At 42.6% G+C, this 13,171-nt stretch overlaps 1 protein-coding gene across 2 annotated transcripts in view; it reads right to left on the reverse strand.

Annotated features, from left to right (window-relative positions):
• The window catches only part of il16 (interleukin 16), a 43,956-nt gene extending 36,925 nt beyond the window's left edge, over positions 1 to 7,031 (reverse strand). For both annotated transcript variants that reach the window (XM_084351918.1, XM_084351917.1), the window contains exons 1-3: positions 6,897 to 7,031; positions 3,010 to 3,253; positions 2,434 to 2,713 (exon numbers count right to left, since the gene is read on the reverse strand). In XM_084351918.1, the coding sequence (XP_084208044.1) occupies positions 2,434 to 2,713; positions 3,010 to 3,253; positions 6,897 to 6,909 (537 nt within the window). In that variant the 5' untranslated portion in view covers positions 6,910 to 7,031. The remainder of the gene's footprint in view (positions 1 to 2,433; positions 2,714 to 3,009; positions 3,254 to 6,896) is intronic.
• Positions 7,032 to 13,171: the final 6,140 nt, after the last annotated feature.

The raw sequence follows: 13,171 nt of genomic DNA on the forward strand, positions 1-13,171 counted from the left end.
AAAATGTTATTTTCTGATTGTTTCACAGCGGTTGAGCTCAAAACCATGCAACAGTGGGTAAACCACACCGGGTACTGATGGATCAGACGAGACCAATTCAAAATTTCAGAAGTGTGCATAATACATGTGTTACATTTATTGGAAACATAACCGATGGTGCACATTGGTCCAGAACTAAATGTTAGAATAAGCTCAATATTGTCCACAGTATCAGACGCAGCATGAGAGTAACCTGTGGGCACATCTGTAGACTCAGACATGGTAGTTTTAAACTGCTGTACAGTATCTATTACTCATTTATGTGAGGTGAGTGATGAGTGACCCACAGTCTAATCGTGTTTGATATTAGTAGACTGAAGCCGAGCAGCAGAAACAGGACAGCACAACAAGCCCTGTCTTTGTCTGGATGTTTGACATTCAGGCCAGACACAGCCCTCAGTCTACCAACACACTAACACAGGGCATGTGATTATCATTACATTTAGATAAGAAGCATTCCCCACAGTGTATAACACAGTGTTAGTATGTTGATACCATGCTCAGGCTTGCGATGTATACATAATAAACACTCATCTCCAGTTGTTGAACATCAGTTTTTTGATGTCTGGGTAATAAATCTGACCATGTGAAGGCTGTGTTAAATAGTTTCTGTCATCTGACAGGAATGAATCACGCTTTACTGGGAGGATGCAGGAGCCACGTGTGTTGTAATGAGTACTTTCAGCACGTTTCAGCACACATGACTTATTTTTACTATAACATGAATATAACAATTCATTCCTGTATCAGCTGCAGTCAGTCAAGTGACTGTGGCTGAAGGCTTCGACACACTGAGAGTGAATGCCTCGTGATTATGACGTGCTTAACTTGTTCTAACTCGTTAGTTCAAAGAAATATAAATCAAATGTGTTTGTCAATCAAATGTGTTGGAACTCATCCATGTTGTTCTCAAACACAAGTCACTCACAGTTCAGTGAGTGAATTGAGATTAAGAGACGGTTCACCAGGAAAAACAGCACTGGCACATTCAAAGCAAGACTAGAACATCTGTGCTGAACATCGGCCACTCTGGCCACAAGTGGTGATTACAGAGAAATGCTACACTGAAGTGTCATTATGGATCCCAGTGGTTTTCTAATACCTGTCCGACTCTTTTTAGTGTTAACATCTGGACGGGCAGAATTTATTCAGGAACATATTACAGGAATATATAGTCATTATCCAAGTAGTATTTGAAGAGTGGTCATGTAACCCTGCCTTGTTCACTGTATTTTCTGTAACGATGCCACTGATTGGAGTATACAATCTGCTTCCTGTTTACGATGGTACACACATGCCCAGTGTATGTGAATGGCCATGAGATATGAGTTTTCAGGGGTGTTGTGTGGGCAGAGATTATTTCTGAAACATTTGTTTTACAAACCAACTGCTATAAAAACACAGACACAACCCATTAATATGTCATACAGTTAGGAAATAGTACCCTAGCTAGCTAATTCTCTTTGTGGTGTAATTAACCACTGACCTCCCTCCCCCTCATCCATTCGACTGCCAGGGGTCCCACAGGAGTGTGGACATGGGATGACATCCATGAACACTCGGCCGTGGGAACAAGCTCCACCGACCTTCCTTCCTCTTGTTGTCCAGCGGACTACCAGGGCCTCAAAAGTGTCTGACAGATTTTTTGGTTCTTAGTTGGGAAGAAGGCGTCTATCAGTTGAACTTTTCTCGCCTTTCCCGTTGAAAAACATGATGTATATACAGTATATTTAGCAGAGTCCTGTGATCAGGACCACAAGGCCGTCAAGGCTTTTGTCATATGAAAGGGATGGACACAAACTAATCAGAGGCGGAATGGGACAGGTCTTGTCAGAAAATTCTCTTGTCCCAGTTGTTTTTATGACATCATCATTAAGCAAAGTAGGTGAAAATAATGCTGCTTTCACACCAATGGGATGGATGGTAGAGCAGGTTCATGCAAACATAACCCTCTGGTTAATCTGATTTTGATTCAATTCAACATCAACTATTCTGCATTACAGTTTGATAGTCACACAAGTTCTCAAAAGACTTCTAGCCTCTCTGTTGACAATGTCAAGAGAAATATCTCTAATATAAAGGGCACAGCTCAATGTCACTGTCCGAGTACAACGATCCTCAACAGAAAAAAATTGGAGGGAAGGGATCACCAAAGTCAACAGAGTTGGTCTTGTGAGGGCCATGAATGTCTGCACAAGGTTGCAACACATTCTTTGAAATATTTCAGCCTGGATGAAGGTGGTGGACCAACTAACAAACTGTTATTTTCATCCCTAGAGCAATGCTACTACTGTGACCAAACTGTGACCAGAAAGATGAGAATAAGTCAAAGACTTTGCTTAGATCATTTCTACATGCAAAGGATCACTCTTATGCAAACTCCTGCAGTCGTACCTTGATGCTGAAGGACCTCCTCACGCTCCTTTTACTCTCCCTGAGTGTGGTGGTATGATGCACCGGGTTATCTGCCTCAGTGCCTCCTCGTTTCTCCAGGGCTGACTGCTGGCTTGTCCTCCAGTGCTTGTTCTCTGTGTCTCTGTACCGTGTTTGATCTCCAGCAGTCACGTCCGTCGTCCAGCCTGGACCCCATGTCCTGCACCCGTCTGACACTTCCCCAGCATGCCTCTCTTCTGGACAGTCATCGTTAGTCTTAGAGTGACACAGGATCAGGGACCTGGACAGAGTCAGTTTCAGACATTTAAAATTACATAAAGTGCAACCCTGAAAGATGGAATACTGGAGCAATGCAGCCATGAAAGTGATAAAAATAAAATAAAAAAGTACTCAAACTATTATCAAGGACATCACAAGACAAAACTAAACCTATGTTTTGCCTATTCTAGACTATGAAATAACATAACCAGATTGGCATGAGCCTGTAGAGAAGGTTTGATGCCAATGAAACCCAACTTTATGTGCCTTGAGCTCCCCATACAGCTCTATTTGTAAGCCTTTAAGTGGTGCTGGTACCTGGAGAGCATGGCCAGCTTCTTGGAGCGGTGGTTGTGGCTGCTGGTTGGGTTGTTGTTGCTGCTCTTCCCCTGGTCCCTGCGTCTCCTCTCCATCCTCCTAGCAGCCGCTGTGCTGGCTTTCCTCCTCTGGTGGGAGTATCTCTGAGGCATGGCTGTCAGCATGTGCGTATGCGTGTGCACCGGGAACTCAGGAACCAACACACTCCTCCCAGCCGGCCTGAAGCCTAATGGAGAGGGACGCTCTGGAGGGCAATTAGAAAATTCAGTTAGGACAGTCTGACTGCATCCGAGTGTGTAAGTGTTCTGAGAAACTGCTGAGGCAAATGTGGAGGCTAGCGGAGATAAAAGCGCTTTTCTTTCCCTGCTCTGAAAAAAAGGCAAAGATTTCCTCAGTCCACATGCTGCTGCTTAATCAGACTGCTGCTGAGAGAAACATATGATACTACACACACACGCACACACACAGTGACATGCAAAGTCTGGAACGGAACGTGGACAAAACAGCGTGTGAAGAGGGAGCCGAGGCTCACTGTAAGCTCAATTTCTCTTTTAATGTACACATACTGTGTGCTTTATGAGAACAGATAATGGTGTTAGCGATGTTGGACTGGTCCCATTAATGGGCTGGAGTGAATGATGGTCTGTACTCTTCAACGCCTCACACCCCAGAGGGTAGGATGACCCTCAAATGCATTATACATGCTAGTGTAGATGGCTTCTCACATTCACCATGAACACTTAGTAAGCAATGTGCAGATGCTCTTTAACTGAAGCCAATTAGGCCTTTGGTCTGACATCACTATCTTCTACCCTACCCTCTCTCCCAAACCTCACAGTCACACAGAGCCTGACTGGTTCAGAAGGGCTAGCTGTTTCCCTGCGTTTCTTTTATGCTAAGCTAAGCTAAGCAACACCAGGCTCCAGCTGCATATTGAACATACACACACATAAGAGTGGTTTGGCTTCTCATTTAACTCTCCAGAAGAAAGCAAATCAGCACATCTTCATGTTGACTTTAATCACCCCATGAGACCCTGGGTAAGACTTACTGCAGCTGCTCTGTTACAGTGATGTGGCAGCTCATGCTGACAAATGCCTCTCTGTGCTGTGAATATTACAGCATGCAGGTGGAATATAACAGACCTCCTCAAACAGAAACTACTGTGTACTGTATCAAGGCAGTGAGTTGGTCACAGCTCTCAGTCTCAGCAAATACAACTAAAATAAGTAAGAAGATGTAAGAAATGTAAAACTATAATTGGAATCAATCACATACATTTGATTACTGAGAACTCTTTCAATTAGATGAATGTGTTAAAATGACCATCTCTTCACTTATTGTGATTTAAACAGATTGGTATCTGAATATCCCCACTGAAGAACGAAAAGAAAAGAAAAGTGGTGAATGTGTGGAAGACAGGCTTTCTTTTCTGGTGAATCTGATCCTGGAAATGTGTTAGCAATTATGGAGCATTAGTCTGCTTGTTGTGTTGGCCAGATAGACAGGAAACAGAGACATGGATCTCTATGCTGGAGGCCTTCGAGCCCCACAGACTCCATATCTCCTCTCTTTTCATACGCTTATACACTCTCCAGCTGGATGTATGCCAGCACAGTGGGAACACTTACAGTAGTATGGAAATCAATCTTAGCTTCAGTCTCTAAACTAAATATGGAAGCATCATATTCTTTCTGAGCTCTTGGTGAATATAAATGCCAAGGTGCATTTAGAAAAAGCCATGTCACATCTGCAGCTGAAGGACCTGCCTGTGCTGCTATACTGCAGCTGAGCATATTTAGCACTAGTTTTCGTATATATAGCCAGTTGCCAGCAGACTGATGGACTGGAGTCGAGTGGTGAGTTCTGAGAATGGACAGGGAGGGTTGAACAGCATCTTTTAAGAGCAGTTATTTTGTAGCCAAACACATGCTCAGGACAGAAGAGCTCCAAACATCATTATATAAAAAATACAATGTAAGAGGAATGTTTGTCTTTGTGTCCAGATTACACGAGCAAGCAATTAGTGAGCTTAAGAGGAAAGTGTTGTCCCAGTTATAACAGCTGCATCACCTCAGAAAGCATCAGGCTCAGGCTTTACCAACATAGAACATTGTTGTTACTTATTGTTGTTTCATTTGAATTTGCGTCCTTGTGACTGCCACCTAATCTGACTGATTTTATTTTAATGACTTAACTTTGATTCTATGTTTGTGCTTTACTTTTCATGTTTGCTTCCTGCTACAGTTTGTGCTGTTAAAATATAAACCAAGTAAATAATTGTTAACAAAAAAGAAAATATTAGACTTTCCCAGTTCCATCATGACTTGAATGACACTGACATACAGTAGCATGGGCCTGTTGCATTCAGCTTAGGCTACTGTTTTGCGCCGTTTCCTGCTAACGTTAGCAGGTGCTGTGGACAGTGGTGCTGCCTTAGTAGCCACTAGCACTCGCTCACTGTTGTCAACTTCTGTTTTATCAGGTATGCTCGAAATATTCTCCTACTTCGCACTTCTCTTCCTAATAGTTCCTGTTTGGAGCCACATAAAGAGTGTTTTTGAACATTTAATTGAACCTTTGCTTACTATCTTGTCATCACAGTTTGAGTTTAGCTTGTAACTTATCGATGGCGTACATACACGCATGAACTTTACTACACAGCAGCCTGAAACAAAAATATTAAGACATTTCACTTAAGTCTTTTATTTTGAAATGCTACAGTATTTTGATAGTAACATATGTTTTTGAATGAACTTCATGTTGGTTTGTATGCACAGTTTAAGCCCAGCCTCATAAAAAGCACTTGTTTCTGAGCCTTGAAGGTGTTGACTGCCTCCTGTGATGTCAGCAGAAGTGCAGAGAGTCCAACTTTCCTCTGACACACACTCTATTCTACTGATGGAAGCACAGCACTCACACTGTTCAGTGAGAAAACGAAGAGGAAAAAAGGGAGGAGGGGGAGAGTGAGGGCAGGTCATGTTGAAAGGTGTGTTTAGGAGGCTGAATAGTGTGAACAGTGTGTGTGCATGTGTTTGCATATCCATATGTGTGTGTGTGTATCTGCGTATGAATGTGTTCATGCCCTCACAGAACCACACTCTTTGCCTCTAGCATTAGCGGGGCAGGACTCCAGCCTAACAGAAGCTGATTGAGAGAAGGCAGAGGGTGGGGTTGCTACGCAGCTGAACAACGTGTGTGTTGTTTGGAGCTTTTCACTGGGGATTTTTTCTAGTCTGTGAGTCGGAGCAGGACCTACAGAGGACAGCCAAGAGAGCCACCTGAAGAAAGTCAAATAAATAATCCTCCACTTTCACAAAGTGTACAATCAGAGATTCATTTTGATTTTAGTCCGTAAGGGGACACTGATCTTGAATTCTCTCACGAGAGGACGATCAGCTACTGTGGCCTCTTTTGTGTCAGTGTGGAATGTCAGCTTCATGCCCTGCGTGGCCATGTGGCTGTACATGAGCCTGGTCCTATGGTTATATGCAGGGCTGTGGAGAGAGCAGGAAGCCATGCCCATCTACAGCTGGCCTCATGGGCTATTTGTACTCTAAAGGTCGCCTTGGAATGGACAGACATTATGTAATTTGTGTTTTCATAAAGAACCTCTGTGTGCAAGTACACACACACACACACACACACACACACACATCCAGCCCTCAGGCCAACAAGTGCATCATTTAACTTTGCTGCTCTGCAACTAATTTGATAGTTGCACAAGGCTCACAGACAGACCTAAGAACTAACATTTTTCTCTTTCTTTCCTCTCATTTAGTCATATGTCAACTTGGATAGCAGTCTGAGAGACACATGGTTCAGATTATTATAGACTTGCACTGATAAACATCCTCTTTAGCGATGGGAGTGGAAGTCCTACTCACCGTAGTCGATCATGTTGTCTTTGCGCCAGCATCTACAGCTTCTGCTGAAGGTGCAAACAGAAGATCCCAAGGATGGACTCACTCCAGACGGACAGGCAGAAGTCTGCACAGAACGTCAGGTCAAAAACTGATGTATCGTTCAGAGCATGGCTCCGTCGCTGTGATTCATCTGGGGTAACACGCCCGTACCTCTTCTCCTCGTCCGTCCTCCTCCTCCTCCCTCCTTTTCCTCCCCCTCTGTCTGGAGAACACAACAGTGTGTCTCAGTAAGGCACAGCTCCCCAAAATCACTGCCCCTTTCCTGTGAGCCGGCTCCAGAGGAAAACACACCGCACTTAACTGGGCCTGACCTCACACCTACTTTGCATCATACACTGGTCTTTTACAAGGTTCTGTGTGTGTGTGTGTGTGTGTGTGTGTGTGTGCGTGTGTGTGTTAAGGTGTGTGCATGTGTGTGTCTGTGTGTGTGTGTGTTTGTGTGTGTGTGTGTGTGTGTGCGTGTGTGTGTGCCCACAGTATGTGTAGGTACATTCTGTATGCTGCAGAGGATGAATAGATTCTCTGTGGCCCGCTCCAGTTTACACATAAACATACAACCCTCATTTAAGTGTGTGTGTGTGTGTGTGTGTGTGTGTGTGTGCGTGTGTGTGTGAATCTAGTTTTCAGTGTTGTTTGACCTGCTGCACTGGGCAGTAAATATACATAACTGGGTTGATTTTAGTGGAGAGGACCGCTCTGGGTGAGCTGAGTTAGTTTGACATGGGCTCTGATTGGCCTTTACAGAGTTTGGTGTGTGGTTTAGGATATGGATGAACATTAAATATAGGCTATTTTTGAACTTGGAGGAAACCAACATTCTTAACAAACAAGATGCTGTCTAGCATGACTGTCAAACTTTTTTGTGTCGACACATGACAGCCATGTTCAGCTTTGAGGCGGCAGAAGCTCAGTCAGCAGGGACTTGGCTTGGGGACCGGAGGGTTGATGTTTCAGACTGGTCTATACAGAGTGTGGACTGGTAGCTGGAGAGGTGCCACTTCACCTCCTGACCACTATAGAGGTGCCCTTGAGCAAGGCACAGAACCCCTGACTGCTCCCAGGCGCTCCATAGTGGGCAGCCCCCTCGCTCTGACACCTCTCCATTAATGCACGTGTATAGGTCCTGTTTGTGCACGTGTGTAATGAAAACTGACTCCCACCAGACTCCCTTAACAAATCGCCTGAATTTAAGAGTTTTTGAGCGAAGAGAAACTTTATAAACATTGTGAAACGCTTTGTCTCTGACAAATTCTTCATTCTTTGGGCCTTTCTTATAAATTCGGCAAACATTACACATGAAGATGTGTCAAGAACATGGTATCCGTTTGTTCCACTAATGTACGTGTTTATTTGCATATAGAAGGGGAAAGTGACATCCAATCACAGGTGGTCAGTGGAGACGCATGTTGAAATGCATGATTTACGCGCTGGCCACATTGCCTGCTTGTGTAGTGCGTGACAGCTGCTGCAGCGCGAGTCCTGCCTGCTCTATCTGTTTACATGAATTTGGCTTTAATAGTCATCAATGAAAATGATGACATCATTTTCCTTGAAAGAGCGAGAATGCCGATGGGAGAAAGAGAGGGTGGGGAGGGAGAAAAATAAAGAGAGAGTGCAGAGGAGGAGAAACTGCCCTTCACCTGTTGTATGTGTTCTCTTCATGTCATGCATCCAGTGTGTCCAGCCTGTTAGACCCTTCCTGCCTTCCTACCTGTCTAATGATATTTAAAATTGCAGCTGTGCCCCTTTGACACTGACTTCTAAAGTAATTGCATAAAATAGTCAAAACAGACTTAATTTTCCATGCAGCAAGCTTTCTGTAAGCAGTACTCACATGACATGGACATCAATGTAATTGTAACTTTGGAATGTCACATTTGCAGCATATTTCTGGTGAATGATCAGCAGAGAGCAGCATCGTTCCTCATCGTACAGGGCTTCCACCACCACATACACAGTTCTTCATCCAAATACTGCAGTGTTACACTGCCCTGCCCTGCATGTTGTAGATGTTTCTCTGCCAAAGCACTCCTGATTCAAATGAATGGCTCGTCATCAGGCTTCAGCAGAGCTTGATGATGAGCTGACCATTTTAATCTGGAGTGTTGGAGCAGGGAAACATCTGCAACATGCAGGGCAGGGCCCCCAGGGCCACGACTGACAAATACTGAAATACTGAATATTTGTATGCCAGATACTGTCAGTGTAAGGAGTTTGAGTCTCTATGACTTTTAATGTGCCTCCCTCTAGTGGCTCACCCATGCCACTGTGGTTAGGAGGCTACAACAATGAATTCATATAGAGTATATACTGTATATGTCCCTCAGTTTAGGCTTTGACCAGCAGAGGACTTAGATTTTGTGAGGACATGATTCGTACAGCTGTCGATGTACAGCATGAAAATTGTTTGGGAAACAAGGGGAACAATGGATAAACATGCCACGGAGATGAAAAGCTGCAATATGGTCCAATGAGCTTCATCCACCCCTGACAATCTTCTGCAGTTATGTCCAGACATCCAGCATTCATGACATCCAAGAGGGACATCTGACCATGTGGTTGGTGGTCATTAACTCTCCACCTCTATGAAGAAAATAAATGGAGGAATCAAGAGTAAGGTGACAAAGTGGTACCATTGTCCCAAACAATAACACAATGTTCTGGATTCTGCTTCATTGTCCTCCTCTCCTCACCTGACACAAATCTTTCATAGCGGGCATCAATGTTATGTCCCAATCAGGAGTCTTGTGTTATATTACATTTTGAACATAAACTTGACAGTTTTAACGACAGCATGTGAACATACAGAGTGCTTTGTTGAGTGAGTTTGAGTAAGAAAACACATTGTCATTATTTCTATCCATCACACTTGTGTTTGCTGAATACTCGACTGGGATTGGCTTCCAAACGTAGGCCTGCCTCTTCAAATCAGATTTTCACTGAGCGCAGAGAAAATGTACACTTTGACACTAGAAGGCTGTTTTCACATTCATGGTTCAAACTCTGCACATACATCCCTCTACACAGTGAAGCTCAAACATTCACCTGCAGTGATTATTTATAACTCTTGACTCACCAACAGGATCTTCATGTTGATTCATGGTCTGTGTTCTTCTACACATCATAAGGTCACACACACCTCAAAATTCATTCAATTCAGTCAAACTAAAAAGTCCAGGGTCTTAAAAGCCGAGTATAACTGATAATTGTGTGGGTGGGAATCAATGGTGAGTATGGGAAATGCAGACAGAAATACATCAGGTCATATTACAGCAGATGTTTTTTTCTTTTAAACTGAAAGTTGGTGGAAAAAAAATAAAAAGTCAGAAATGCATCCGGACAGTCTCCAATGGGACGATGAGAGGTTGTGTATATAATGGGAGGAGGCCCAGATGAATGTAAAGTATGTCTGTTAAAAAATGAGAGAGCTATTGACAAAAAACAGGCCATAATAGCTCATAGGGCCATATTACACTAAGGGAGGAGGGTCTGTTCATAAGTTCATATGAAATGTATGTGAAAAATATTGTTGACGTTATTGTTATTGTAGTGTGAATATGTGTCTGTGCATATAACAAGAATGTATTTATATTTATTAACACTCCTCACCCTCAGCACCACTAACTCTCCTGCTGACCTTCCCTGAAGAACAGGCAGATGTGCTGCCTCTGTGACACCTGAGCTCTGGCTCAGTTCAACTGATCCTCCACAGAGCATGATCCATGAAGGTGAACGCGTATCTGGTAAATAAGTAATAATTTCTGACTTAAGAGTTGTTAAGGATCCCCTGAACACTCAGGAGAAGTCATTAAGCAGTGAGGCGTTGCACTGGGAAGCTGTAACATGCAGCAGGTTCAGATCCCACCCTCGTCCATGCAGGAACCTCATCAAACCATTACTGAAGTACCCAGGTGAAAAAGAAATATACTGAAGTTGCACTTTCAATAGAGCATTACACTAACAAAGTCTTGTACTATCTGTAAATAAATGAAAAGTTTACCAACATTATGCTTTTAACACACTTTACACTACTAAAGCACACTTTATAGAAATACATTACAAAACATCTATGTCACTAATGAAGACACAGAACATTTAAACTTGACATGATGTATTTCTATCAAAATGAAAACAAATATTGTAAGCACTAAACACCAACTGTAACTAATGCATACCCTTCAGTTATACTTTTGTGACTCAAAGAAATAATCAAAGTCATCATCACACACATTATCCCTCCTCATCTCCATTATTCACTTAAGCAGCATTAGTATACATTATGCGACAATCCAGGTTTTTAAGCTTTTGAGGAAAATCTTCATATGTGCATCTGAGTTCTGATGAGCATCAGTCCAACCAAATCAAGAGTCCAAATAAAGTAATGCCCCTCAATCCACTGAAGAGCTCCAGTCAGGACACAGATGTCCTCTGGGTCAGGCTCAGCCTCTGGACCATCCCTCCTCAGGACACACACCACATCACACACTGCTCCATGGACCTGCTGGCCTCAGTGTCTGTGTTAAGGATTTGAGTTTTTAAAATTCAAAATTCAAAGCAGTGTGTGTGTTGCAACAAAATCCTTATAAACACTGTGTACTGTTAAATATCGTGGCTGAGAATTTTGACGTTAGCACTTTCTGCTCAGCAGGGCTCTGACATGTTGTTAAAGATGAAGATAAATGGAGCAAAATCAATGAAGCCATCACAGGAAAACCTAGTCTTTCAATGGGACAATAATTCTGCATATAATCATGTGCTTTCTACAATGATCTACAGCTACTTTGTCACACCTTGTGGATTTCACAAGCAACTCACTGTGCAGTCCTTCTCTCTCTCGTCTTCATTTGGATACGTACACTGAGTGTGTATACCCATCTTATATGGACGGTCTCATTCTGAGGAAAGAAAAAGGCAGCAGTCAGCCCTGTTGGCACACTCAGAAGTTTTCATGTACATCATTCTGAGTCTTGCACATGGTTATGGTATGGCAATCAATACAGTAGCCTTGACATTAAGCCAGGAAAGCTAAAAACAAGATGGTTCAATATTTAAACCCTTGTCTCAAGATACATGAGATTCCCTCCAAAATCAGACCAGAGATGGCACAAGCATGTGCCACAGTGGGGCCTTCCTTCTGAACAGTTTCACAAATTATCCCTTGTCTCCATTTGAAGCTGAGATAATCATGTTAGGGTTGTGTGACAATCTGTAGCATGTTCACCTACCATCTATAGAGTGAAGCCTATACCAGTCAAAATGTTGTCCACAGGGGGAGCGGATGTTGTGAATGGACTGAGGAATTGATCTGAGGAAACATAACAATACACTTGTTACTCACCTCATATCAGTATCAATATTAATATCCTTAAAAGTGAGTGGAAAATAGAAGAATTTTTAGATATCGGTTTTCCAGGTTTTAAGAGTAAAATTAAACCACTTTTCAAGTATTTTCAAGGTACCTAAACCCAACAGTTAAAATGATGTTGTTTTTTTTAACTCTCAAGACTTTGAACAGACCCTGTGAAAGTGGAACACACTCGCAGTGTCCCACCCTTAAACTTACTGGCTGCGCATCACAAACATAACAGCTGGCAGAACAGTCAAGGAGTAGAATGTCAAAAATAATAAACTTACCTTATGTTAAGTTGTCAAGTTTTTCTGTTAAAAGGAGAAAATGTTTTAGTAATTAAGTATTTTAAGTATTCACAAAATAGAAATGTGACTGTGTGTCATGTTCATTTAACCCTTAACATAAAGGACCAAAGATAACATATTTAACAAACCCACCCAACTTCCCTCTCAGGGAAGGAAACACCATTACACAGTCATTTGGTCTTTACATTGGACTAATTCATACAAAACATTTAACTAAAACATTTAACATCTACACAAACCTGCAATAATACAAATGGAATGGGTAGGTCAGCTGATAATACTGATAATTTCATACTGTCTGTTGAAGCCTGGGTCCTTTCTCCCTTCATGCTGCTGCTGAGAAAGACGTGAGTTGTATTACAAAAAAAAAAAGAAAAACGTCCCCCGAGACAGAAGTGGTAGTTTCTAACCTTTTAAACCTTTCCTGCCTTTTAAAATGGGGCCACACACAACATGCACCGCCTGCCTGCCCGACCAACTGTCTGTGCTAACCTTGCAACAGATTAACTCCACTAAACTTCAGCTAAATGTTGTGCCTGTGTATCACTGCTGGTTCTCCTCAGTACATCCTGACATGAACA

Source organism: Pagrus pagrus (genome assembly GCF_965226575.1).
Source record: "Pagrus pagrus genome assembly, chromosome: 1".
NCBI lineage: Eukaryota > Metazoa > Chordata > Actinopteri > Spariformes > Sparidae > Pagrus > Pagrus pagrus.